Raw genomic sequence first — 27944 nt, 5'->3', positions numbered from 1 at the left:
TCCCTAACGTCCTACGAAGGACTAGGATTGGAATGCCCCCTTGAAGACATGAGATGTGGCGGGGAGTGCCAGATGGACTTGAGTGACTACATGCATCGTGGCTGTGTTAAGCTATCAGCTCTTGGGGTCAGCCGGCACAGAGTTAGAGGTAGTTCAGCCAGTAACCACCACCATTTTTAGACACTGTACTAATCTCATGTCACTCACAGCTACTCCGTGAAGCGGGCGTTATCATTTCCATCTACATGCAAGAAAATCAAGCCCTGGAGAAGGGACAACACTTTGTACCTTGGACATATACCATCTTGGTGATTCCAAAACACATATTCTTAATCATGATGACTAATGTTTCCCAGTTACTGAAGGTGCAGAAGCCTTAATGAAGGTGCCTGGTCCATAATGGGTACAGTAAATGTGGACGGATTCTGTGCAGAGGTCCTTACCCTCCACTTGAGTCCTCTGCAGTCAGTCCGGCAGGGAGAGAGGGTTACTACACTCGCTGTGGCTGTAAAGGCACACGTCTAGTCCTGGAGCAGCAGACAGTTTATAATCTGAAGTGCACTGAGGTCACACTCACTGGTAATCATCACAGAAGAACCTCTGCAGGAAATTCCAGGGTAACTCATAATCATCACGGAAGTAAAAAGGTTTATTCTCTGGGTGTGGCTCCCAGCCTGCGGAAAGAGTGCTCTGGTCATCACATCTGTGGTCCCCGGGCCTACTGGTTGGCTGACAAAGCCTTAGAGAACGGTCATGACCAAGGGCATGAAACCACCGCCAACGTCTGGCCAGCCTGGGTTCTGGGGGCTCAGGAACGGCTTTCAGTGCCTCTGACTAGAGATGGGGACCAAGAGCTGAAGCTGAAAGGTAATGACCTGTCTGGCTCCTTGTTCCCTGTGCTCCACCTGCAGCCTGAGGCCCTCTCCAGGCTCTGGGCTGAGGCCAAGGGAGAAGGTAAGACACAATGAGCACTCACAGTGCCTGGAATATGAAGAGACCTCGACAAGCACCACTCCTCCTAACAGTCACAAACGTCCATCACTTCCTAGTAAGAATCACAAAAACCAAATTCTCCAGCCAGAAGGGATGTGTAATCTTTAGACGAGGGGGATACTAAAAGAAAGGTATGGGGGCCACTGCACTTCTACTCTAAAAACAATAAACTTAATATGGTCTGTTCAGGAAGCATTTTATTGATGCTCCAAGTTCAAGAATCTTCACTGATAGAAAATCACTTTTACACAGTCTCCAGCATAACCCTCTTCAGCTTCTCAATCTTGGATTTTGCAGACATATCAACATATCTCTCGCCAATACGGACAATCATTCCGCCCATGATTGATGGATCCGTCTAGGAAAGAAAACAGTGTAAAAATGCACTGGTGTTTTCTGACCAATCACACAAAAGACGACAAAGTGCTCTGAAAAGTCTAAAAGTGCTACACAATGTAAAACATGGTAATTATACCTAAAAAAGGGCAGACGTGAAAACTATGAATGGAATCAAGCAATCATCTAAATAATGAATATATAATTTTTATTCCTATAAAATAAATACGCTAGAGGCAAATCAATATACATCAGATCTAAATTCTCACTAGTACTTTCTACAGCCACCTTAAGTTTCAAATAACCCAAAGCAGCATACCATAAACAATGAAAAACCTACCTTAACCTCCAATTTCAACACCTGGCCTTGTCTTAGGAAGCTGTTCAGGACGGTTTTTAATTCAGAAAGAGAGGTGTTGTCTAAGGGCTGAAAGAGGACAAAACCATTTAGGTAAAAAGCAAAACAGAAACTTTCCAGTAAAGAGAAAAGAAAAAATGCCCAAGACAGGCCTGGTGAGGCCTGCGTTAAACCCGTGGGGCTCTTTGCAGAGGCATACTGCCATACCAAGGAAAGCGCTCCCACGAGGAGGCCCCGTCACACGACAACACTAAGGTGCCCGGAGCTCACGTGTGCCACTGCGGTCACTCCACAAACACCACTCCCAGCCCATCTCTGCTCCGTGGCAGCTGCAGTGCAACTTGGAAATGATCAATAGGGAAAACCCTGAAGTTCATACTGCCTGAGGATACAGACTCAGCAACACAGGAGACAGGCTACCCCTCTGGGCAGTCCCCCTGGTCACGGCTCTGAGCCAAGGACTTCCTTTGACAAGAAGCTACCGTTTAAATTGATTCTGCCACGTCTATCAGCCGCTTGTCTCACCAGCTCCAATTCCCTGGAGCTCTTCTAGCACATTACTCCCTCTACCTCCCTGAGAACCTGGGGAGCTGGCCTGCTCCTGATGGCAGCACCGTCACCTGCTGGTAGGCAGCACGCGCCCACTGAACATCCAGACTGCATTCCCTCCTCTGTCCGACTCTTACTTGATTAGGTGAGACCATGAAAAAGGTGGGTAAAGGACAGGCCTTTTATCTATCACAAATCCTACCTCCCACCCCTCGTCCAAGAGTCCGAAGAGCTCACAAAAAATCCTTACATCCTTGTAAAGATCTAACAATCGCTTTCCTGGTGGGGTGGTGGTGATAGGTCTACCAGTGTTCAATCAAAACGTTATCTGCTGAGACTCCGAGGTCAGAGACCTCAGAAGTAGTTCTTCCATTTCAACATGTCGCAGGCACTAGATGTGTGGTAGGCATTTTACACGCACCGTCTGCTTTAATCCAGACAACCTCACAAGGCAGGTGGTTAGTATTTCCATTTTATGTAGAAGAAACGGAGGTTCAGAGTGATTAAGAAACTTGCCCAAGGCCTCACCACCAAGTGAGGGCCAGCGTCCATATCTGAAATCAGCCTATGCCCTAATCATTCATCATGATATAGTAATTTTTTGAAACCAGCACAAAGTTATTTAACCAGGAACCTCGACATTAGTAATAAAAAAATCCTGTCCTTGTACTAACTGAAGAACGAGCCACGCCACGGTCGGCCACAGTGATGTGACCGCATGGGTGGTGAGTGCCTCACCTGTGCTACACCATCAGGGTCGCCAGTGCAGCCACGGTGGGCTGGCTCCTGGGGAATTCTGAGCGTGATAACATGCATATGAAAGCTGGACAATGAATAAGGAAGACTGAAGAACTGACACCTTTGAATTATGGTGCCAGCGAAGAATATTGAACAAACCGTGGACGGCCAGAAGGAACAAGTCTGTCTTGTGGTATTTACAAAACAATGTGGTAGTTACAAAACAACTCAGACCTGTAAGGAGCACAAGCCGCTATCTTCCAACACATCTGAATGTTCTTTATAGTTTTAAGTCTACAGTCCTTATGAATAATCACGGGTTACGGGAGCATTAATACATACACTGGGCCTTCAGGAGCAGAGGGTTCACAGAAGCTGGTGTAAGAATGACACAAACCTCCCAAATGACCACAGCTGCCTATCCAACTTCCTAGGTTTTTTGCCTATTTTTCCTCCTTTCTTTTCACACAATGTGATGCACGTTATGTCAAGGCAAACACAGCAGCAAAACTCGTACTTACAGATGCGGTGGTAACCGTGCAAGGAATTTCTCCACGGTGGACACTCATGATGGTCGAGAATGCAGAAATGACTGCCGGGGTACTGTTCAAGCGGCCGTTCTCAGCAAGCAAATCTGGGAGAGTGAAGGCCTCTCAGGAACACAGAACTTCCCTGAACAGGTTATTCCTGAGCAAGGACATTCCTTCTAAAAGCTAGCTTAGATTTGTGCCCTTGGAACACTAACGTCCTTTAAAAATGTGAACGGAGAAAAAATACAACTTGTTATTTAAAAAGCACAGCTGGGGTTTAAAATGTGGCACTGACAAACATTTAAGCTAGTGACCACACAGATCTGCAACGGACTGTACTCATTAGCAATCTGATTTCCACATTTCTGTCACAGATTTCAATGTTTGGCTGCCAATCCCTAGATGAACACACTGTCTACATTCAAAGATGATGGCGCGAACATGCTTCCTTTGGAACTGGTGTTTTGAATTGTGGAGATCTGAAAAGCAACCCAAATGTTCCTGTTTGCTCTTCTACCAAAGGATGCAAGTGTCTTCAGGGCCAGAGGGGCGGCCACTGGCCACAAAACATTTTCCTGGTATCAATCCCACTGGTCTCCTATGTGGGTCAAAACTACTGACTAGGCAATTAAAACATTCTGACATCCTTTAGACAGAGCCCCTCAAGCTTTAATGTAGAAAACATCTACTTGGGGGTCTAGGTAAGATGCAGGGTCTGGTTTAGCAGGTTTAGAGTTAAGATGCAGGGTCTGGCTTAGCAGGCTGGGTGGGTCCTGAGAGTCTTCAATTCTAACAAGTGCCCAGGTGACACGGCTGCTTCTAGTTCATGGACCACATTTCAACCAGCAAAGCTTTAAGAGGCTCCAAATAAAAAAGTTCTGGCACTTACTGATCAGGTTGGACGTGAGGGGAGAAAACCTCTCTTTTGCTGTGATGTCATTTAGGCTTTTAACTTTAATGGAACGCTTCACATGGGGATTCAGAAGAGCAAGAGCCACTTTGGGGTCCTTCAGAAGTTGCTAAAAGTACCAAAAAAGCATTTCTTAAACTCTTTAGAGCATAGATACATACATACGCCTAGAGCCATATACATACTTGCTATGAATCATGTATCTCATTAATTAAATTAGCACATGCTAGCACAAATAATTTTTTCTACCTTTAAGAATACATTGTACCATATAATATAAATCAGATTTTGGAAAAAAATTTAAAGACATGTTATGAAGTTCTTCAATTTCTGGTTTTCAAGAAAGCTTATGGAAAACAAAGTGGCCAAAAGACTGAATTCACTCCTCAGCCATTCCCTTGGAGATGGGCCTCTCTGTCCCAGGCGGACCCTCTGATTCTGTTCGGCCTCATGCACAGCTCAAGAAGTACTAATTCAGCCCTAGGAGACACCAGAGACATACCTCTGGCATTTCCAGTGTGGCCTCAACGAGCCAGGAGTCCCTAGATGATGCAGTTAATCACTAGCTGAAAGGCTGGAGGTTTGAAACCACCCACAAGCACCTTGGAAGACAGGCCTGGCAATTTGCTCCTAAAAGGTCACAGCCTTGAAAACCCTATGGAGCAGTTCTGCTCTGCACACATGGGGCTGCCATCAGTCGGAACTGATGAGATGGCAACTAACAACGGCAGCAGCAGCTGCAGCTTGAGGAGGCGGGGAGACAGACGAAAACTGGGTGCGCGAACACCACGGGCAAGGCCACTCTGTCTCCATTTTGTTAAGTCACGGATGTAGGGATATTTCCAGCACTGTGCTGCTCCTGCTATCAGGCCAGAGTTCCAGTTCCACCTGGGTCCCTTTCGGGTGCACACATCTACCACTGGTTTAACTGTTCTGCTAGCACCTTCCCCCAGGCGCCCTCCAGAATCCTGTCTCTGATCTGTGACAGTAAGGTAACAGGCTACGTGTCACACACTGCAGGACACAACAGACTTTTATACGTACTTTTAAAAATTGTCTTCTGAAATGTAATTTTCCTGAAATTACCATGTTATATTTTGATTTTATGTTTCTATTTGGAAACCCTGGTGGCATAGTGGTTAAGTGCTACAGCTGCTTACCAAGAGGTCAACAGTTTGAATCCTCCAGGTGCTCCTTGGAAACTATGGGGCAGTTCTACTCTGTCCTACAGGGTTGCTATGAGTTGGAATCAACTCGACAGCAGTGGGTAGGTGGGTATCTCTTATCTGCAATCTTGGTTCCTAATACTAATATCCTTATACGTATTTGTTCTTTTAATAGGTACATAATAGTTTCAGAATAATAATCTCTAGTATCTAACACTAACAGGTTCACAGAAAATAGCTTAAGGTTTTTTTCCAGTTTTTTCCCCTCCTTAGGGCATAACTCTTTAGGCATGCATATTCAAGTAACTAAAAGAAAAAAAATACACACAAATGGCAACTTAATACGCAATGAACAAGAAAGCTACTTACTGCCACTCTCAGCAACTCCTTTTCTACTTGATCCAGTTTCTTCTGTTTCGATGCAGCAGAATAGAGAGCAGTGGCATAGCGACCTTCAACACCATGGATCTGAACCGGCGGCTGTAAAACAAGGGGAGAGGAGAGGAAGAAGGAACAAGGGAAACCAGTAAAGACAATAGTACCCTGTCCACAAAAGAATCAGAGGTTTATAACTTTCAACCTAACACTTTTCAGCACAGAGCAGTTTAAGTGTGTGCTAAACTGCAATTCTCAAACAAATCAGGGGCGCTTCCTTGGCCAGACGACTCAGGCTTTAAACCCCCAACTCTGCATCTGTAACATGAGGGCTTTAGAAGACGTGGTGTCTGAAGTCCCTTCCAGCTCCAACTTGCAACAATTCAATTACCTTAACTTTGAGACTTCCTTATGCTTCCTCTGTACTCGGTTAACAATTAAGCTCCACGTATGAGAGGTTTTCAACATTGATAGAAGGCAGTTCCGAACATGTTAGAGCCAGGAAAACGGTTGTTTATGAAATATATAACAGCCTACTTTTCTACATTTAATAGTAACACTATAAATCTCCCCTTATAGAGCCTCCCCATCAATGTTCAGTTTAACGGAGCCCTTTAAATTTACTTAGTGCCTAATGCTTGAATTATTTTTCACAATAAATTACAGGCTTTTTTTCTACATACTACCACCGACGTACGACTGCATAAGCCTAATGGCGCTGTGTGGTTGGAGCCCTGGTGGCACAGTGGTTAAGAGCTCGGCTGCTAACCAAAATGTCAGCAGTTTAAATCCACCAGCTGCTCCTTGGAAACCCTATGGGGCAGTTCTACTTTGTCCTATAGGGTTGCTATGAGTCAGAATTGATTCAACGACAACGGGTTCAGCTTTTTGATTTTTTTTGGCTGTATGACTGTAGTGGAAACAGCTCAGGCGTTGAATAAGGAACACAGTTTCAGAAGCAGCTCTAAGACCAAGCTAAGTCGCCTCGGGCAACTTTTCCTACAACTTCAGTTCTCAGTTTGCCCTTCTACAAAATGGGAATAACAGTTACTCCCCATCACTGCATGAGAACTGAATAAGCTCTCCTATTTAAAGGTCCTGCAGGGGCCTGCCACATAGCAGGCCCTCAACATCATTGCCATCCCATGCACATCATCATCACTTTTGGGGAACCCCAAACCATGAAGAAAAAGTTTGAACGGTAACTGCACAGTAAGTTCATGCCCTTAACTGTTTGACTCACTTTCATCTGCTTTCCAACTGCAACAGAACAGAAATTAACATACCCTCACAAGCTTGGCAAATGGCCTGGCCACAGATGTACTGAAGTACCGCACCTTCAAAACAATCAAGGAAAACAGACCAAATGAGATTGCTTAAAGGACTTCTACACTTAACCCAATAATAAAAATTTTAAATATGACTTTTAAATGATTAGCTTTTGATGTTTCTTTGTACCATCATATAGATTACAGGAGGGTGAGCCGCTCTTTATTACCTAGGAGTCAATTTCCCCAGTGAGAACCACCAAGTTGTTTGGGAAACCATCTTCTCACTAACTTCCCAGTTTGCTGGGAATGGGCTGAGGTCAGCACACCGCATGAGGGAGAAAACACAAATTTTGATGAACTGCAAGTTTAAAAAAATTTTTTTTAAACAAGATTTTTGGTACTTCCATAACTACACTCTTGACCAGGATTTTAATAAAATTGGGAGGATTCCAGTCACGATTTGCAAGAGATGTACCTTTTTGGGGATCCAAATATCTCAAAATAAAAATTCTTCGAGTATTGCCGCAAACCGAGTTTGATCTGAGAACAGGCTCTAGTTCCCAGGGAGGGCAGCTTGTCTACTAAAGGACAGAGTTGGAATCCAGCTTAAGAATGAGCGCCTGCAAGGGCAGTCACCTTCAACGCTACGAAAAAATCAAGTAATCTGTCACGATATATAAAACATCATGGCGAAATATAGTATAAAATGCAGAAATTTTTTCCAAATCGATCTTCTCCGTGGCTCTGAGGGTTCGAATCTCAACTCTACCACGTACTGGTTAAGCAAAGCTTTTCTGTCTCCCTGTCTTTATAAAATCGTGCGATGTGCTTTGCAAATATTCCTTAGCATTGCTAGCTACCCGACAATTCGGCCACAACAAAGGAAGATGATGATTTTGGGATGGGCCCTTTCTTCGGAGTCCAGGGAGGCCCGGCCACCCTCTTCTGACCCCTCAAGCCAACTGCTCCCCGTGGCTGTGGTCGGAGGACGCCAAGGTCACGGCGCCCATCGCCCCGCGGCGTCCCGGGGGGGAAAAAGGCGCCCGAGCCGTTCCCACTGCCGGACCCCAAGACCTTGAGCCGCCGCCATGCTTCCCAGCCGGGGCCTCACACTCTGGCGCTGGGGGTGTGGCAGTGATCTCCCCCTCAGGGATCCTCCCGTTCGCCTTGGGACCTCCATTCCCTCACCTGGCGAGTGAGCCCGGTCACCGCCGGGCCGGCCATCTTCCCCCGGGCGGCTGTAGGTCAAAGCCGAACCAGAACCCGGAAGGTCGCGAGGCGCATGCGCGCGTCGGCGTGTGCTCTCGGCCCCCTGGGAAATGTAGGCGCGGCTGGCCAGGCCGCATGCGCAGTGCCCTCCCTCAGGCTGGGAGTTGTAGTTCTCAGAAGCCAGTGGCCAGGGCTGGACCGGAGGGCTGGAGGTGGGGCTAGTGACCTCAGACAGCACCTGCAAATGAAAATTATTGACTTACTTACCAAGTGGCTCTTTCTGTAGAACAGATTTACTGTCTCAGTTTTTAAAATTTACATTTAGATAAATACAGTGGCATTTGTTCCATTTTACACTCATCACCCGCATCTTTGTGGCGCAGTGGTTAAGTGTTTGGCTGCAAACCCAAAGGTCAGCAGTTTGAATCCAACACCTGCTCCTTGGAAACCCTATGCGGCAGTCCTACTCTGCCCTGTAGGGTCGCTATGAGTCAGGATTGACTCCACGACATTGATTTTTCCCTCCTTTCATTCCCGAAGAGTGTATCAAGTGCTAGGAGCACTCGCAGCTCACCTGGGCTTTGCACTTGGGCCCCGCACCTGGGTCACTACTGCCCTCTCCACCCTCCCTTCCCCCATCTCACCTGGGTGTAGCCCTCACCTGTTCGTCTGTGAGGGCATGTGCGTTTCTACTTCCTAAATTCGTGATTCTGGGTAGGGTAGGGTGATTTATCCGAGAACCGGATCTAAAATAGGAAAACTGAGGTTTAAACAAATGTGGCATTGAAACTGAGAACCCGACACTAGCCTTGTACACGGTCTCCGCCTTCATAAAACAACGTATCTTCGACCCATTTCTCCCTAAATGGAGTGTACTCTAACTTTTCCTTCAGAAGAGAAGACAGTCGGGTCACGGGACACAGGCTGGGGTTCCCTGGTTGTAAGAATGGTGTTGCTATGGGTCAGAATTGATTCCACAGCAACGGGTTCGGTTTTCGGTTTTTATAGTCAATTAAAAAAAATTGTGCCCAAATTATGATAGGAAACTGAAAACAAAACCAAAGTCATTGCCGTCGAGTCAATTCCGACTCATAGGGACCCTATAGGACAGAGTAGAACTGCCCCATAGGGTTTCCATGGAGCACCTGGTAGATTCTGGCAGCGGTAGCTCTTAACCACTCTGCCACCAGGGTTTCCATGAAAGGAACACAGATTAATTAATTTACTCTTTTAGAGTAGTTTTCAGATCACTACAGAAAACTTATAAAAATTCAGAAAAGTAGAAAGAACATAATTGCCCTTTTTTCTACCACACAGAGGCAGCCTTCGTCTATATTTTGGTTTGCTAATATATACGTATATTTTTTTGCAGTGTTGTGTAGTGGGTAAGAGCCCAGGTATTGTAAGCTGAACTGCCCAGCCTTGAATCCCAGCCTTCTTGTGAACTTGTCCAAATTATATAACTTCCATGTGCTTAGTTTTATCTATAAAATGCATATTACAATGATACCTACCTTATAAATTGTTAGGAAAAATAAATTAATATATGTAAATACTTAGAACAATTGCCTGACAGAGTGGCATTAAATAATGTTAGTTCTTTATTTTGTGTTTGTTTTTATTATACATAGATATATTTATAATTTGCATACAATTTAGTATCTTGTGTACCGATGCTTATAATGCAATCAATATAAGCATGTTTTCAAGCTATAACATTTTTGTAAGCATTTTAATGGCTATAGGATAATTTACCAAGTAGATATTTTGTAATTCAATCATTCCATGATTTTCTTTTAGCATAATCCCAATGGTTTACAATTTTTAAAAAGCCATTTTAAACAATACTTCATTTAGCTTGGACATCTTTAGACACAAACTTTTTCTGCTTCATATTCAGGATACTTTCTAGAACTGGCACTTTGAAGCCTTTGATACATGAGGCCAAGCTGCTTTTCAGAAGTTTTTTTTTTTTAACCAATTTATACATTCACTAGCAATGAACGAAAATTCCCGTTTCACTCCAATCTGCAAACTCTTTTCAAACATCACTGCCCATCTGCCAGCTTGTTGTACTGGTGGCTTGCATGTTGTTATGGTGCTGAAAGCTATGCTACCAGTATTTCAAATACCAGCAGAGTCACCCAGGTTTCAGTGGAGTTTTCAGACTAAGACAGACTAGGAGGAAAGAACTGGTGATCTACTTCCAAAAATTAGCTAGTGAAAACCCTACAGATCACAACAGAACATTGTCTGATATAGTGCTGGAAGATGAGCCTCTTAGGTTGGAAGGCACTCAAAACACATGGTGGCCTCAGCAACAGACTTGAGCATACCGATTTTGAAGATGGCGCAGAACTGGGCAACATTTCATTCTGTCGTACATGGAGTTGCCATGAGTAGGAACCTACCTGATGGCAATTGACAACAAGAACATTTTCAAATAAGTCTAATGGAAAGTGTATTCATTAGCCAACATTTTACTGAACAGCTACTATATGGAGCCCTGGTGATGGACTGGTTAAGTGCTCAACTGCTAACCAGAAAATGTTGGCAGTTAGAATCCACCAGCCACTTGTTGGAAACTCTAGGGGGGGCAGTTCCACTCTGTCCTATAGGGTCACTATGAGTCGGAATCGACGACAGCAACAGGTTTTTTTTTTTTTTTTTTTGATACTATATACAAGCAGCTGTTTTATGTCCTGGAGGTATGACAGGGTGCAAGATAGACAAAGTGCTGGCCTTCACAGACCTTACAATCTATGTAAAACCAAACCACAAATCCCAGCGTCCTGAAGTGTACGTGTTAATAGATATAATGCAAACCAAAAGTCTTTTAGGGTCAAATACATTTGGGAAACTCTGTAGACTTTCTGTTAAGGAGCACTGGCGGCACAGTGGTGCTCTGCTGGTGCAGTGGTTAAGGGCTCAGGGTGCTCACCAAAAGGTCAGCAATTCGAATCCACCAGCAGCTTGTTGGAAACTCTATGGGGGCAGTTCTGTTCTGTCCTATAGGGTTGCTATGAGTCGGAATTCACTCGACAGCAGTAAGTTAGTGGCACAGTGGTTAATCACTTGGCTGCTAACCAAAAGGTTAGCAGTTCAAACCCATCAGCTGCTCCATGGGAGAAAGATGAGGCAGTCTGCTTCTGTGCAGAGTGCAGCCTTGGGAGCCCTGTGGGACAGTTCTACCCTGTCCTACGAGTTAGAATTAACACAGTGGCAATGGGTAGGCTTTCTACCATATTGACAATGATAACCAAATTGTAAGCTCTTGTTGCAGCAGGGTAATGTGTATTTGTTGCAGTAAGGTAATACAAACAGGTAAATGCATATTTCTTTTGTATTTACCCCATCCCACTCCTGTCCCTCGTACACTGTCCAAATAGCAGTTGTTTGAGTTTTAGGGTTTTTTAAGTGGTTGCACATCCATGGTTTCGTTTTTATTTTGAGTCTCAGAATAACTCCGAGGTGTAGGTAGGCCTGATATCCCCATTCATTTAGGAAATGGCAAAATTGGGTCTCAAACCCAGGCCACCTATCATGGATTGAATTTTGTCCCCCTCCAAAATATGTGTATCAATTTGGCTGGGCTATGATTTCCAGCATTGTGTGGTTGTCTTCCATTTTGTGATTGTAATTTTATGTAAAAGGATTGGGGTGGGACTGTAACACCACCCTTACTCAGGTCACCTCCCTGATCCAGTGTAAAGGGAGTTTCCCTGGGGTGTGGCCTGCACCACCTTTTATCTCTCAAAAGATAAAAGGAAAGGGAAGCAAGCAGAGAGTTGGGGTGCTCATACCACCAAGAAAGCAGCACCAGGAGCAGACTGTGTCCTTTGGACCCAGGGTCCCTGCACCTGAGAAGCTCCTTGACCATGGGAAGATTGAGGGCAAGGACCATCTTCCAGAGCCAACAGAGAGAGAAAGCCTTCCCCTGGAGCCCACACTTTGAATTTGAACTTTTAGCCTACTTTACCGTGAGGAAATAAATTTCTTTTTGTTAAAGCTGTCTGCTTGTGGTATTTCTGTTACAGCAACACTAGATGACTAAGACAGCCCCCAACCAAGTCCAGTCTCTTTCCATTGCCCTGGTTAAATGAATCAGTGGATCAGTCAGAATGTATTTCTGGGCGTGGGACTTTGATGCCAGTGTGTACTGCTGACGTCTTGCTCCTCCAATCCAACCTCCCTTCTGCTTGCTCTCGGACTCCTGATGGCAGCTGCTGAAATCCCATCACGGGCAAATCCAAGCAATGTCAGGCCAGGGCCCCAAATGCCACCTACTTCCCAGCCATGTAACTGCCATGCCTTCTTCTGTGAAAGGAGAGAATGTGGAAACGAAGACTTTTGTCCCAAATCATTGTTAGTTGTCATTGAGTCAATTCCGACTCATGGCAACCCCTTGTGCACAGAGCTGAGCTGTGCTCCCTAGGGTTTTCAAGGCTGTGACCTTCGGGAACCAGATTACCATGACTGTCCTCAGAGGTGCCTCAGGGAGGGTTTGAACCACCAACATTTCAGCAGGTGGTTGAGAACCTAAGCATTTGCACCAGCCAGGGACGCCTTTGTCATATTCCATTGCCGTTGAGTCTATTCCAAATCATAGCAACCCTATAGGACAGAGTAGATTTCCAGGGAGCGGCTGGTGGATTTGAATGGCCAGCCTTTTAGTTAACAGCTGAGCTCTTAACCACTATACCATCAGGGGTCCCCTTTGTCACACAGAAGAAGGGAAAGGACTTAACAGTCTGCTATTTTAGCACTTTCTCTCTGCCCCTGTACACACTCAAATTGTTTAACAATTACTTATTTTAACAGCTGAGGCCAAAGGGGTAGAAGGGACTTGCCCATGGCCAAAGGGCAGGGTCTAGGGCTGCAGTGGGCGAAAACTCCAGACATCTAATCTCTACTCCTTTGTCTCATGCTGACCTTCAATTCAAAACAAGTATTGCTCACTGTTGTGTTTTCCTGGTGGAGGCGGCACTGTGTGCTGGCGTGGAAAACAGCGGTGGGCATCACAAGACCCTCGGCTGCATGCGTTTTTAGCGACGAAGCGACTCTTTGACCCGCAAAGAACCCTCTAAAATTCTACTAGTCAGAAATCTGCATGAAGATTAACATGCAAAATGTTCACCACTCTCACTTTAAAACAGTAAAAAAAAAAAAAAAAAAAGGTACAAATGTCTGAGAGCAAGAGAATGGTTTTTAAAATATCATGGTATGCAGCGACTAAAAACAAATTTTTCAAAATGTATTTAATGACAGAAAACATATTTAATGACACGAGGAAACACTACAAACTACATTTTTTATTTTTCTACAAGGAGCACTATAATCACAAGAAGGAGAAGAAAGGATGACATGATCCTGTCACTTGTTAACTACTGTACCCCTCAAAAATGAGAGACACATTCTCTAGTTTCTGGTAACACTCAGCTTCTGACACCAATGGCAATTGATTCAAGTTGATGAGCTCACTGAAGGAGTGAGGAGTTAGACCAGGGGACCTCCAAGGTTCCTTCCAAAGATTAGCTTCGCGGTAGACTCCATGAGCCTGGGGCAGGTTTTTTAAAATAATTTTTATTGTGCTTAAGTGAAAGTTTACAAATCAAGTCAGTCTCTCACACAAAAACCCATATACACCTTACTACACACTCCCAGTTACTCTCCCCCTAATGAGACAGCCCGCTCTCTCCCTTCACTCTCTCTTTTCGTGTCCATTTCGTCAGCTTCTAACCCCCTCCACCCTCTCATCTCCCCTCCAGGCAGGAGATGCCAACGTAGTCTCAAGCGTCCACCTGATCCAAGAAGCTCACTCCTCACCATCATCCCTCTCCAACCCATTGTCCAGTCCCTTCCATGTCTGAAGAGTTGGCTTCGGGAATGGTTCCTGTCCTGGGCCAACAGAAGGTCTGGGGGCCATGACCACCGGGGTCCTTCTAGTCTCAGTCAGACCATTAAGTCTGGTCTTATGAGAATTTGGGGTCTGCATCCCACTGCTCTCCTGCTCCCTCAGGGGTTCTCTGTTGTGTTCCCTGTCAGGGCAGTCACTGGTTGTAGCCAGGCACCATCTAGTTCTTCTGGTCTCAGGATGATGTAGTCTCTGGTTCATTTGGCCCTTTCTGTCTCTTGGGCTTGTAATCGCCTTGTGTCCTTGGTGTTCTTCATTCTCCTTTGATCCAGGTGGGTTGAGACCAATTGATGCATCTTAGTTGGCTGCTTGCTAGTGTTTAAGACCTGGGGCACATTTTCTTTAGCTCTGCAGGATAGTAGTAAGGATGGCATCTGTGCAGGGCAAACAGCATGAGTGTTCAATGTCCAAATCCCAGAACCTGAGAGTGGGACCTTCTTTGGAAAAAGTGCCTTTACAGACGCCATTAAGTTTAAGGATCTCAAGATGAGGTCATCATGGGCTATTGGGGTGGATCCTAAACTCAATGACAAATAACCTTATATGAGACACACAGAAGACAAGATGATGTGAAGATAAAGAGGCAAAGATTGGAGCGGTGGCCACAAGCCAAGGAAGCTGGCAGCCACCAGAAGCCGGGAGAGGCGGGGAATGGATTCTCCCTTAGAGCCTTTGGAGAGAAAGCAGCCCTGCCGGCCCCTTGATTTCAGACTTCTGGCTTCAGAAGTATGAAAGAATAAATTTCCATTGTGTTAAGCCACCAAGTTTGTGGTAATTTGTTATGGCAAACCTAGTGAAGGATGTAGGTGGTAATAAGGTTTCCTCGCCATGTTTCATCAAATTGAAAGAACCTGGCAGATGTCTGAATTATCCATGTTTTTATCTCGTAGTGAATTTGGCTTCATTTTTCTTTCTTTTTGTTCTTTTTCCTCCAAGTTTATTTTGAGGACTGTGCGTGAATTCTTTCTAGCAGGCCAGGGTCATTGCTGCCTTGGTGCCCCTCACTCACACCTAGTTATCTTTCACTTTAAACCTCACAAATGGGAAAATGGCTTTGGTGGCTTCTGACAGGGTCTCTGGGATGGCCCTGGTAAAGGGAGTTTCAGGGCTGCTGAGCCAATCAGCGGAGGTCCTGGGCCTGAGCAAGATTATGCTTTGAGCAAGAAAAAGTGTTGATTAAAGTGGAAAGTGCAACTCTGTCTGGGCGCTTTGACTGTATTTCTTTCAACGGTTTATGTGTGGGATTAGTCTCATCTGCTACAGAGGACAAGAGCTAATAAAATATGTGTGGGCCAGTAAATATTTCAGCGACTTGGTGATTTTTTTAAGTCTTTGGATAAAGCTGCGTTCTACAAAAAAAAACAAAAACAAAAACCATTGCCGTGGAATCGATTCCGACTCATATGCATCATAGGCAGCTCAGACTGCAGGGGTCTTAAAGGAGACAGAGTGACGGCCCCTCACTGCGAAAACTAGTCACCCACAACCTGGGCCCAGGCCTCTTCTTTCCCTTCTCCTCCAGGCCTGCGGGGTCTCGCCCACCCTGAGGCCTCCCACACGGAGCCCCTACATCGTCATAGTTCAAGGTCATTGCTCTCCAGTTCAGAAGGTTCTGGAAGGAGCATCTGGACACTAGAGGGAGCTGTCTCCTCACATTGTAAACTCAGCCTCTGGCGTTGGAATCAATTTCTCTGTAGATCTTTCCCTGACCAGGCCTCTGTGTTATGCTCCTCACATGTATGTAAGCAAGATTCAGAGTATTGTGAGATTCAAAACACTAAAAAAATCCCGATACCCCCCCCCCCAAAAAAAACCCGTTGCCATCAAGTGATTCTGACTCATAGTGACCCTATAGGACAGAGTAGAACTGCCCCATTAGGTTTCCAAGGAGCAGCTGATGGTTTCAAACCACAGACCTTTTGGTTAGCAGCTGCGCTTTTGAGCGCTGAGCCACCAGGGCTCCAGGCTCCTGCTGTTATGGGGCCCAAATAGTTGCAGCTTCTTGCCGGAATCACACAGCCTCAGTCAGGGCAGGAGCCAGTTTTAGAAGCTCTAGAACCTTCCATTGCTAGTGTTCTGTGAACTCCGCACTGCCCCCTTCAGGCCTTCAAGCTCCCAGCAGCCACGTTTTTTGGTCGTTTAAAACCAGATTTTGGCATTTGCCTTTGCAGGCTCGGTAGGAAGCATTTCCGGGTGGAAGCGGACCTTCGACTTCGTCTTCAAAGCCCTTTTTCTGGATTTGAGGCAGTTCAGGGAAATGTTATGCCATTAAACGAGTGTATTATTCCAGGAGGGAGCAATACAGAAAGAGTGAGTAAATGGCACCTTTTTTTTTTTTTCCACCAGAACAGTCTTCGTCTGTTGATTTAAATAAAAAATGCAGACTGTAAATTGAGAGAAGCAGTGAACGCAGTAAGCTACATGTTTGGTGCCCTTTCCAATGTAATTAATCTCTGCAGCTTTGGTGGTGTTTGTTTCTGGTTGGAGACCCTGCCCTGGGTTGGGGGCTAGGGGTGGCCTCGTCTGGCAAAGACAGCACTAGGCTGGGAAGCCCCATCGCCTGGTTGGAATCCCAGCCCTGACACTCACCTTCCTGCCTTACTTCCCAAACCTTCTATGCCTCAGTCTCCACACATGGAGAAGGTCGACAATAATAGCAGGCATTACTGAGCATTTAGTACTGCGCTGGCATAGACTCAGAGTGCGATGCACTTGAGCTGTTACTCTCGTCCTCAAGACATGGTCCCACTACATATGGTCGTTTTATAGAGGCAGGGTGAACACAGACATGGGTCGTTCTTCATTACAGAATTTTAATTCTTCATTTCATCTCCTTCCTCAACTGTGGCTCGGAAAGCAAAACTGAGCTCCATTATATCTTTTAAAAATTTTTTTGGTAAAATATACACAACATAAAACTTGCCGTTTTAACCATTTTTAAGTGTACAGTCCAGTGGCATTAATCACATTTACGATGTTGTGCAACCACCACTATTTGTTTCTCAGCATTTTTCATCACCCCAAACTCAGCACACTTTAAGCAATGTCCCCCAATTCCTCTCTCCACCCAGCCCCTGGTAACCACTAATCTTTGAGTTTCAAATGGAAAACAGACTGGTGATTTTAGAACATACCAGTAAGTATGCAAGCATCGCATACTAATTTAAAAAAAATAAGAGGAGTATTTACATATAAGGTGAGAACAGCTGAGGCTTTGTAGGAGTTCGGTGTGAAAAGAAAATGATATACATATTTTTTTCTTTACACAATTACTTAACTTTAGAATAAGTAAAAGTCAGTGTGAAGAAGGCATTCAGCTCACGGGAAGCTCCCAGAGTGTGGAGCCCACGTGGCCGACGCCCCCAGAACCGGAGCCCCCAGAACTAGAGCCCACGTGGCCGACGCTCCCAGAGTGTGGGAGCCTGCGTGGTGCAGTCTGGTCTGAAATGCCCAGTGCAGTGAGGGATGTGGTCTTCCGTGAATCCAGAGAGACATGACCCGACCAGGAAATTGTTGATCAAACTTTGTGGCAGAGCAATGGTTGTGTTCAACAGTAAGAAAACACACACAGAGGAAACCTTGCTTTGTAGATCCTGCTAAGCCAGGTTGCAGCGGGTGTTTGGGGGCTATGTAACTGAGTACAAGGAAGGTGGAGAAAAGCGAGCCTTGTGGTCATCCTCACAGGCAAGGTGACTTGAGAGGAAAGGAGACTTTTTCCACCAGGGGTTGAAAGGCTGCCACAGCTTCTGCATGAATGAATTAGTGTGACCTTGATGTTGCCCTCATGACCTGAAAGTGGTAAGGAATGCTGATACTTTCCATTTTATAACTGAGTGCCTCCTGGGGGGAGATTGGCTAGGTGACATGTTTATGCGGGCTTTTGACTCTGCCAGTAGAGTTTCCCAGAACTGGCTGAAAGCACTGTACAAATTTCGAGGTTTTTTTTTTCTTTTTTTTAACTTTATTGAAAATATGACAAACATTTGCCATTTTAAAGAAAAACCAGCTTTATTGAGATATAATCCATATACCATACAATTCACCCATTTAAAGGGTACAACTCAATGGTGGCTAGTGTATAAACAGATACGTGCATCTATCATTGCAGTCAATTTTCAGAGATTTTTCAGCACCTCAAAAAGAAACCTCCTACTTTTTAGCTATTACCTGTCTACCCCCCCCATCCCCACCCCTCCAGACTGTAAAAAAACCAAAACCCATTATGGACGTCGATTTTTAGGTTTACAGAAAAATTATGCAGAAAGCACAGAACGTTCCCATATACCCTTTTGCCCCTTTGCACGCAGTTACTCCTGTTATTAACATCTTGCATTCCTCTGGTACATTTGTTACAATCGATGAACCAATATGAATACATTTTGTTAACTAAAGTCCATAGTTTATTTTAGACTTCACTCTTCCTCTTCTATCAAAACCAAGCCCAGTGCCGTGGAGTCAATTCCAACTCATAGCGACCCTGTAGTGATCCTATAGGACAGAGTAGAGCTGCCCCATAGAGTTTCCAAGGCGTGGCTGGTGGGTTCAAACTGCCGACCTTTTGGTTAGCAGCTGAGCTTTTAACCACTGCGCCACCAGGGCTATGGATTTTGAGAAATGCATAATGTTATGTGCCCACAATTACAGTATCATAAGAAGAGTTTTAAAAAAAATTATGTTTCCTTTGTTCTACATATTCAAGAAGAAATTGGTGTGGGTGGTCTTCTGAAAAATCTAAATTGCACATCATTTTATAATCCCTGAGATTTCTTGAATGTATCTGTAAGTGTGTGGGAATTCCTTCTACATTTGAGCCCCAAAGAGGCAGCAAGCTCTTGTCATATCTTGGCAACTGTTCGAAGCAAAGAGAGAAAGAAATGATAAAAATAAATCATTCCATTTGGCAGAACATCACTGGATAGTTCTCACAATGGTTGTTCCTCAGAAATGAAGTTGGTTCCATCTTGGCAGCACTGGATCACATTGAGCCAGCGGTGACAATGACGAGGGGACCATTGTTCTCTCATCTTGTGACCTGTAGTCCAGGTTTGCTGATTTTCCTGAGGTGTGGAAATTTTTCTTTTTGTGTTCCAAGTCTTAAGGTTTTCTGAGAATATTCTAGAAGATGTCTTTCATGAGTGGTGCCTATCAATCCTAGCTAGTGATTAAAATCAACTGTGGAGTTTAAAAACAACAAAATTCAGCCCTGTGTATGAATTAGACTTGCCAGGGCATGGAGGCTTGACACATAGAGTCTATTTTTAATTAATTGTTGGAGTGGAGTATGCAACAGTTGGACATGAATTACATAAATCAAACTATGGTGCCATTTAAAATTATGGAGAGGAAGAATTTGTTCACATGAGAAAATATTCATAATGGATTATTAAGTTAAGCAGGCTCAGAAATGTTCAGTGTATCATATGGTGATAAAACCAGACCTATTACTGCCGAGTTGATTCTGACTCATAGGGACCCTATAGCAACCCTATAGGACAGAGCAGAACTGCCCTGTAGGGTTTCCAAGAATCGGCTGGTGGATTCGAACTGCCAGCCTTTTGATTAGCAGCCTGAGCTCTTAACTGCTGTGCCACCAGTTATGAATGAATAAAGCAGCCACAGGTGTCTCGTTCCTTGGCTTCTCATCATTCGTCTCTGAAGGGGAAAATAGTAATAGCATTTATTAAGGAAATTTCTCCTCGATACAAAAGCAATGTGTGATTGATGCATTAAACATAGCACAGAAAAACACCAAGAAAAAGACCAACAAAATCCACCACCCAGAAATTACGTATTTATGTGTGTCTTAGTCATCTTTTTTTTTTTTTTTTAGTCATCTGGTGCTGCTATAACAGAAATACCACAAGTGGATGGCTTTAATAAAGAGAAATTTATTTCCTCACAGTAAAGAAGACTAGAAGTCCATATTCGGGGCATCAGCTCCAGGGGAAGGCATTCTCTCTCTGTCGGCCTTCTCATCAATATTCCCCTGGACTAGGAGCTTCTTCACACAGGGAACCCAAGTCCAAAGGATGCATTCTGCTCCCGGTGGTTCTTTCTTGGTGGTATGAGGTCCCCAACTTTCTGCTTGCTTCTCTTTCCTTTTATCTCTTGAGAGATAGATAAAAGGTAGCGCGGTCCACACCCCAGGGAAACTCCCTTTACATTGGATCAGGGATGTGACCTGGTTAAGGGTGGTGTTACAGTCCCACCCTAATCCATTTAACATAAAATTACAATCACAAAATGGAGGACAACCTCACAATGCTGAAAATCATGGCCTAGCCAAATTGATAACACCCATTTTTTGGGAGACGTAATTCAATCCATGACAGTGTGCATGATAGAAAAGATCAGGAGGGTACATACGAACATGTCACTGTGGTAACCTCTGAGCGGGGGGGGGGTTTGTTGGTCTTCTAAGCACTTTATGTTTATTTACTCATTTAAGCCTCTCAAAAAACCAATAGGATGCTGTATTAGTTTCTTAGGGGTTCTGTAACAAAATACTGCAAACTGAGTGAGTATTCTCTCACAGGTCTGGAGGCCAGAAGTCTGAAATCAAGGTGTGAGCAGGGCCATGCTCTCTCTGAAGGCTGTAGGGGAAGATCCTTCCTTGCCTCTTCCCAGCTTCTGGTGTCTCCCAGCAATCCTTGGTGTTCCTGGCCTTGTAGGCGCACCACTCCGGTCTCTGCCTCTGACATGTGGTGTTCTCCCCAGAGGCTGTGTCTCTGTGTCTCCTTACAAGGACCCCAGCCATTGGGCTGGGACCCACCCCACTCCATCATGGCCACATGTTGATTCGATTACATCTGCAAAGACCCTATTTCCAAGTCAGGCCACATGCAAGGGTACTGGGGACTAGGACTTATATTTTGGGGGGTTAGGACTTGAATTTATACTGAGAGCAATAAACTATAGGTAAAACAATCCTCATTTTACAAATTAGGAAACTGAGGTTCAGAGGTTAATAGGTTTAGAGAGGCTAAGATTACATGGCCAGTCAGTTGGCTTGACCCAAAGGCCCTGGGCTCAACTACTGTTATTATTCAGCCCAAAACTCTACCAGAGGCCCCTCTGCAGCCCCTAGACATGAGGGCACCTCCAGGGCTCAATAAAATTGACCTGTGTCAGGCAGCTTGCTGCCCTGCTGCCCCGGCTGGGCCTTTCTTGGTGTGAAATTACTGTTTAACTTCAACCTTCGAAAACTGTGCCCTTCATGGTCGCAGCTAGTACAAAGTTAAAAACACTTGATAAAATGCGTAAAACACAGCCAGCAGCGTGTTTCCAAACCACATTGTAAGCCAGGCAGCGTTCTCTCAAAACACACCTCCTCCAGGGCAAAGCAGTCAAGAGAGCCGAGGGAGGTGGGGGAAGCTGAGGAGTGGGGCCGTGTTGGGGAGGGTCTCAGTTCCTCTGGGTTGGGTCAACAGTGAGAGGAACTTTACCACAGTTTTTGCTCAGTAGCAAAACTTGATTTTGAAAGAAAACCTCTTCCATCGTCCAGTCACTCCACCCGCAGGCGTGTTTTTTCATTCTTTTTTGTAATACTATTAAAAACTTGATGCCGTGGCATTGATTCCAACTCATAGTCGCCCTACAGGACAGAGTAGAACTGCCCCAGAGGGTTTCCAAAGAGCAACTGGTGAATTCCAGCTGCCAAACTTTTGGTTAGCAGCTGTAGCTCTTAACCACTGCTCCCCCAAGGCACTAATTTTTAATTTTTATGAAATATCCAAATACATAAGCGTCACCCATTTAAAGAGTACAGTTCAGTGGTTTCTAGTATATTCACAAGGTTGTGCGACTATCAAAACAACAAATCAGTTGCCATCACGTTGAGTCTGACTCATGGAGACCCCATGTGTGTCAGAATAGAACTGTGCTCCATCGGGTTTTCGATGGCTGAGTTTTTGGAAGTAGATCACCAGGCTTTTCTTCCAGGGTACCTCTGGGTGGACTTGAACCTCCAACCTTTCAGTTAATCATTTGCACCACCCAGGGACTCCTTCACCATCACCACTAATTCCAGAACATTTCCATCACTCCAAAAAGAAACCCCGTACCCGTTAGCAGTCACCTTTCATTCTCCTTTCCCCTCAAACCAAAAACCACACCTGTTGCTGTGGAGTTAGCTCTGACTCCTGGCACCTCCATGTGTTACAGAGAGTTTTTTTTGGATGTAATCCTATGGGAGCAGATTGCCAGGCCTTTCTCCTGCAGTGCCACTGGGTGAGTTCAAAGTGCCAACCTTTCTGCTAGCAGATGGACCCAAAAGGTTTTTGCTACCCAGGGACCTTCCTCTCTCCTCAGCTCCTGGCAAATTATTATTATTTTTAACGATTATTTCTTTTTCTCTTCTGTCGGGTTTTAAGGGACTGTGGAGCACATCATTCTACCTAGCATAAAGTAGCTGCGTGGTAATGTTTTTTCTTGTTAAAACTCTCATCCGTAACACTTTCTACTGTTTTCCCGAGCTGTATGATAAAATTACATTAAACGCTTGAAAGAAGAAAACATAGAGCTGATTTTCTTCTTCCCTCTCTTTTTATGAACTCAGAAGTCTGGTGCCAACTGAGTAAATTCTTGCTAGTCTTACTTCCAATTCAGTTGGATTTGGGGAATAACAAGAACATCTCAGGTCTTACTGAGTAATGGTAGTTCAATGGCATCCATGTTTTTCTAGCTCGTAAAAATATGGTGAGGACATGAACATCTCGGACTGTGGGAAGGGAGACGTGAAGCCAGATCTCTGACATGTGAAGGTCTGAACCGGTTGTTTACAGAATGAAAAAGCAGGTCACATCTAGGCTGAGTGGCGGCTTCTGTCATGCCTGGGAATCAACAGACCCAAGTCCCTCTCACTGGCAGGCCATGAAAGCTAAAGATTATCCCCTAATCCTGTGGCATTTTTTAATCCGTGGAATGGGCTTTGGTGCTCAAAAATTTTCACTTAAAGCCACACAGTCTTTTGGAGGCACAGATGTTTTGGTTGCCCCAGCAGTGCCTGTGGGAAGAATTGCCAGGGTGAAGTGAGCAATGGAGTACAGATGACGACGGGATTTGTCACTGTCCAGGAGTGCCTGCAGCCCCTCCACCCCAATTTTCCCTTCTTTCCAAATTCAATTAGTGGGATCTCACACGACAGTTTTCCTGTGATAAACAAGAGGATAAGATTCAACACAAGGCTGAAAAGTGGAAACAACCATCAGCGGATGAATGGATAAACAAAACATGGTAAATCCAAACAGGGGAGTATTATTCAGCCAAAAAAAAAAAAAAAATGATAATGAAGTTCTGATACATGGTACAACGTGGATAAACCTTGAAAACATTGGCTCGGTGAAGGAAGCCAGATACAAAAGACCACCTGTTGTAGGATTCTATTTACATGAAAAGTACACCATAGGCAAGTCCACAGAGACAGCAGATTAGTGGTTGCCAGGGGTTTGGGGGAGAGGGGGGCATGGTGAGTGACAATGAAAGGGTATAGAGTTTCTTTTTTGGGGTAGTGAAAACGTTTTAGATATGGCAGTAGTTGCACGAGGAGCCCTGGTGGCTCAGTGGTTAACGTGCTCGGCTGCTAACCAAAAGATAGGTAATTCCAACATACCAGCTGCTCCAAGGAAGAAAGATGTGGCTATCGGCCTCCATAAAGATTACAGCCTTGGAAGGCAGTTCCACTCTGTCCTATAGGGTTGCTATGAGTCAGAATTGGCTCCATGGGAACGGGTTTGGTAGTTGCACAATTTTGCAAACATACTAAAACCCACTAAATATTGCACTTTAAAATGGCGAATTTTATGGTATGTAAACTATATCTCAATATGAATAAAGAAGAAAATAAAAAAGGACTTGATGCAAAGCTTTCCAAAGGGTTAAAAATCAGGCATGGATCTGAATTGGTTGTTTATAGAATGAAAAAGCAGGTCACACCTAAGCTGAGATGTGAAGAAAAAAAAAGGAAATGTCTTTATTTTGTTGAAGATGAATTGACAGCTCCTTCAGTGAGGCATTCGCTGGAATAAAACCATTCCTTTCTTTGCCACTGCCAGCACGCTGACTCAAGCCTTTGTAGCTCTTGCCTAAAAAAAAAAAAAAAAAGCCTGGATCATGGAATTAAAGAATTTTGACAGCTGAAAAGGACCTTAGAGATCCTAGCCCCAGCCATCAGAAGTGACAGATTGGTCATTGCGTAGTCATTGTCTGAGCTGGACCTGAAATTCAGTGTTTTTACTTGACCATTATTGCAGTTGTTTTCTTTTCTCTCCTTGGTCTCTTCTTGCTCCAATGTAACTGTACATTTCGTAGCCCTTAATCTTCCTGAAAAACTCTCTGGGTGGTGTAAATGGTTTGTGCTTGACTAGTAACCCAAAGGAGTCCCTGAGTGGTGCAAACAGTTAAGGGCTTGACTACTAGTCGAAAGGTTGGCAGTTCGAACCCACCCAGAGGTGCATAGGAAGACAGGCCTGGTGCTTTACTTCTAAAGGTCATAGCCTTGAAAACCCTATGGAGCAGTTCTATTCTGCGCATGTGGGGTCTTTATGTGTTGGAATTGACTTGATGGCAACTAACAAAAACAACAGTAACTGAAAGGTTGGTGGTTCAAACCCACCGAACAGCACCGAAAAGGAAAGGTCTGGCGATCTCTTCCCATAAGGATTACAGCCAAGAAAACCCTGTGGAGCAGGCCATAGCAACTTGAAAGATTAAATAGGAAACTTAGGGGGCAGTGAGTTTATGTTAATGTGGGAGGAGCAAATCGGAAGAGGAGGGTGAGAATGGGTGCTCAACTCAAAGACTGTGATGAATATCCCTGAATTGTACATGAAGAAACCGTTGAATGGGCGTATGTTCTGCTGTGTATATTCTCAGCAACGACAATAAAAAAAAAAAAAAATTTGTTTTTGGTCCAGGGAAAGCTAAAACAAACAAATAATAATTAACAAACAAACAAACAAACAAACCAAACCCTATGGAGTAGTTCTGCTCTTATACACCTGGTCACCAGGAGGTTGAACGACTTCATGGCAATGGGTTTGGGTTTTGTTCTTTTTGTAATCTTCCCAAAACACAGATCTCATCATGTCTCTTTCCTGCTAAAAAATGGCTCCGCATTGCCCTCAAGCCTAAGTTCCAGCAAACCCCCCACCTTCTGTCCACCACCTTGACTCCCAGGCTCCCTGAACCAACTGTCCTCACTGGCTCGACTGATAGGTGGTGCCACTAGGGTTGGTGTCACGAGGGTTGGTGTCACCACTCTCTGTGGGTGGAGTGGCCAAGCCTTGCCCTGCCTGGCCTCACCCCTCACTGCTCCCCCAGCTCCTCCCCTCTCCCATCGGCCAAGGTGGAGACCCTCCTCTCTGCACAGGTGGGTGATGTGCCTTGGCTCCTCCTCCGGCGGTGCCAGCCTGTTCCCCACTCCCCCAGTGCCACCTCCATCACCACCACCATGGACCCTGAGGTCATTTTTGTGCCATCCCCTCTGACAGTGTTAGGGGGTGCAGTCCACAACCCCTGTACCACCTAGTGACGCTGCTGCTGATCGCCTCCCCAGCAAGCTCTGTGTGTTCCAGTATTGAGCTTTTGTTCCGATTTTGTTACTAAACTTTGTGTGTGCTTATGTCTTCATTCGTCAGCTAAATTGTAGGTTTCTTGGAAACCAAGACCACGTTTTAGGTGTCTCTGATTCCCCTGCAAGGATACAACTCAGTTCAGCTTGGTAGTCTCAGGAAATCCTTGTGGGTTCATTGATTCCATTCAATGCTACAGGCTATCTCTGCCTGGATAAACCCAAGGAATATCTTACAGGAACTTTGGCCACAGGTCGCTCTTTTGTGACCCATCACTGTACTGTTGGAAGACTAAGACTGAGCTTGCCTTTTGGGTGTAATCCAGATAAAAAGATTATAGAAACCTATCATGAGATTGGACATACAGCCTCAAAAAGACAAAACCCATTGAGTTAAAAAAAAACATTATTTTTGTAATAATCTTTTTGTTTATTACAGAAATAATTTCTGTTCACCTTAGAACATTTAGAAAATTCCAGAATACAAGGAAGAAAATAAAAAGCTCCTATTGGAGCTGGTGGTACAGTGGTCCCGAGCTTGGCTACTAACCAACAGGTCGGCAGTTCAAATCCACCAGCTGCTCCTTGGAAACCCTATGGGGCAGTTCTACTCTGCCCTATAGGGTCACTATGAGTTGGAATTGACTCTATGGCAATCGGTTTGGTTTTTTGTTTTTTATAATCCTACCCCCTAGGGAATATCCACTGATAATTTTCGATTTGTATAGTCATTTTTCTGTGTACACTTATATGCCACATATATATTGTTTATAAAAATGAGATCCCGCAGTATAGTTTTTTTTTTTTAATAATTTTTATTGAGCTTTAAGTGAACGTTTACAAATCAAGTCAGTCTGTCACATATAAGCTTATATACACCTTACTCCATACTCCCACTTACTCTCCCCCTAATGAGGCAGCCCTTCCAGTCTCTCCTTTCGTGACAATTTTGCCAGTTTCTAACCCTCTCTACCCTCCTATCTCCCCTCCGGACAGGAGATGCCAACACAGTCTCAAGTGCCCACCTGATACAGGTAGCTCACTCTTTATCAGCATCTCTCTCCAACCCATCGTCCAGTCCCTTCCATGTCTGATGAGTTGTCTTCGGGAATGGTTCCTGTCCTGGGCCAACAAAAGGTTTGGGGACCATGACCACCAGGGTCCTTCTAGTCTCAGTCAGACCATTAAGTCTGGTCTTTTTATGAGAATTTGGGGTCTGCATCCCACTGTTGTCCTGTTCCCTCAGGGGTTCTCTGTTGTGTTCCCTGTCAGGGCAGTCATCGATTGTGGCTGGGCACCATCTAGTTCTTCTGGTCTCAGGATGATGTCAGTCTCTGGTTCATGTGGCCCTTTCTGTCTCTTGGGCTCTAGTTATCGTGTAACCTTTATGTTCTTCATTCTCCTTTGATCCAGGTGGGTTGAGACCAATTGATGCATCTTAGATGGCCGCTTGTTAGCATTTAAGACCCCAGACGCCACATTTCAAAATGGGATGCAGAATGTTTTCATAATAGTATTATTTTGCCAATTGACTTAGAAGTCCCCTTAAGCCATAGTCCCCAAACCCCCGCCCTTGCTCTGCTGACCTTTGAAGCATTCAGTTTATCCCGGAAACTTCTTTGCTTTTGGTCCAGTCCAGTTGAGCTGACCTTCCGTGTGTTGAGTATTGTCCTTCCCTTCACCTAAAGCAGTTCTTATCTACTAACTAATCAGTAAATAACCCTCTCCCATCCTCCCTCCCTCCCCCACCTTGTAACCACAAAAGTATGTGTTCTTCTCAGTTTATACTATTTCTCAAGATCTTATAATAGTGGTCTTATACAATATTTGTCCTTTTGCCTCTGACTAATTTCACTCAGCCTAATGCCTTCCAGGTTCCTCCATGTTATGAAATGTTTCACAGCCACAGCATAGTTTTGTCACCTGCTTTTAGATTAAATTAAAAATGAAAATTAAATAGCACTGCGTTAGATGGGACGAGTTTCGCTGACATCAATTTAAGTGATTCAGTGACATGGAGAAAGAG

The 27944-nt window shown here is 44.7% G+C and overlaps 1 protein-coding gene across 2 annotated transcripts; it reads right to left on the bottom strand.

Annotated features, from left to right (window-relative positions):
• Positions 1-1170: 1170 nt before the first annotated feature.
• Positions 1171-8521, bottom strand: ATP5PO (ATP synthase peripheral stalk subunit OSCP). 2 transcript variants are annotated; one of them, XM_049858138.1, is made up of 7 exons: positions 8415-8521; positions 7242-7292; positions 5950-6060; positions 4394-4523; positions 3496-3608; positions 1670-1756; positions 1171-1351 (listed from the first exon to the last, which is right to left on the bottom strand). In XM_049858138.1, the coding sequence occupies exons 1-7, from the start codon at positions 8448-8450 to the stop codon at positions 1238-1240; spliced, it is 642 nt and encodes a 213-aa protein (XP_049714095.1). In that variant the 5' UTR covers positions 8451-8521; the 3' UTR covers positions 1171-1237. The 2 variants fall into 2 exon arrangements, with proteins under 2 accessions (XP_049714095.1, XP_049714096.1); XM_049858139.1 differs by lacking the exon at positions 8415-8521 and having other exon boundaries at positions 7199-7289.
• Between the last annotated feature and the right edge of the window lie 19423 nt (positions 8522-27944).

The sequence above is a fragment of the Elephas maximus genome, chromosome 18 (genome assembly GCF_024166365.1).
Source record: "Elephas maximus indicus isolate mEleMax1 chromosome 18, mEleMax1 primary haplotype, whole genome shotgun sequence".
Lineage (NCBI taxonomy): Eukaryota > Metazoa > Chordata > Mammalia > Proboscidea > Elephantidae > Elephas > Elephas maximus.
Note: the sequence above shows the minus strand (reverse complement) of the source record. Positions and strands in the feature narration are given on the sequence as shown.

Coding starts and splice junctions, on each gene's coding strand:
- ATP5PO (XM_049858138.1), bottom strand. CDS start 8,450: ATGGCCGGCCCGGCGGTGACCGGGCTCACTCGCCAG. Junction 7,293..8,414: donor TGACCGGGCTCACTCGCCAG/GTGAGGGAATGG, acceptor ATTGTTTTGAAG/GTGCGGTACTTCAGTACATC. Junction 3,609..4,393: donor CCTCACGTCCAACCTGATCA/GTAAGTGCCAGA, acceptor TCACTCTCCCAG/ATTTGCTTGCTGAGAACGGC.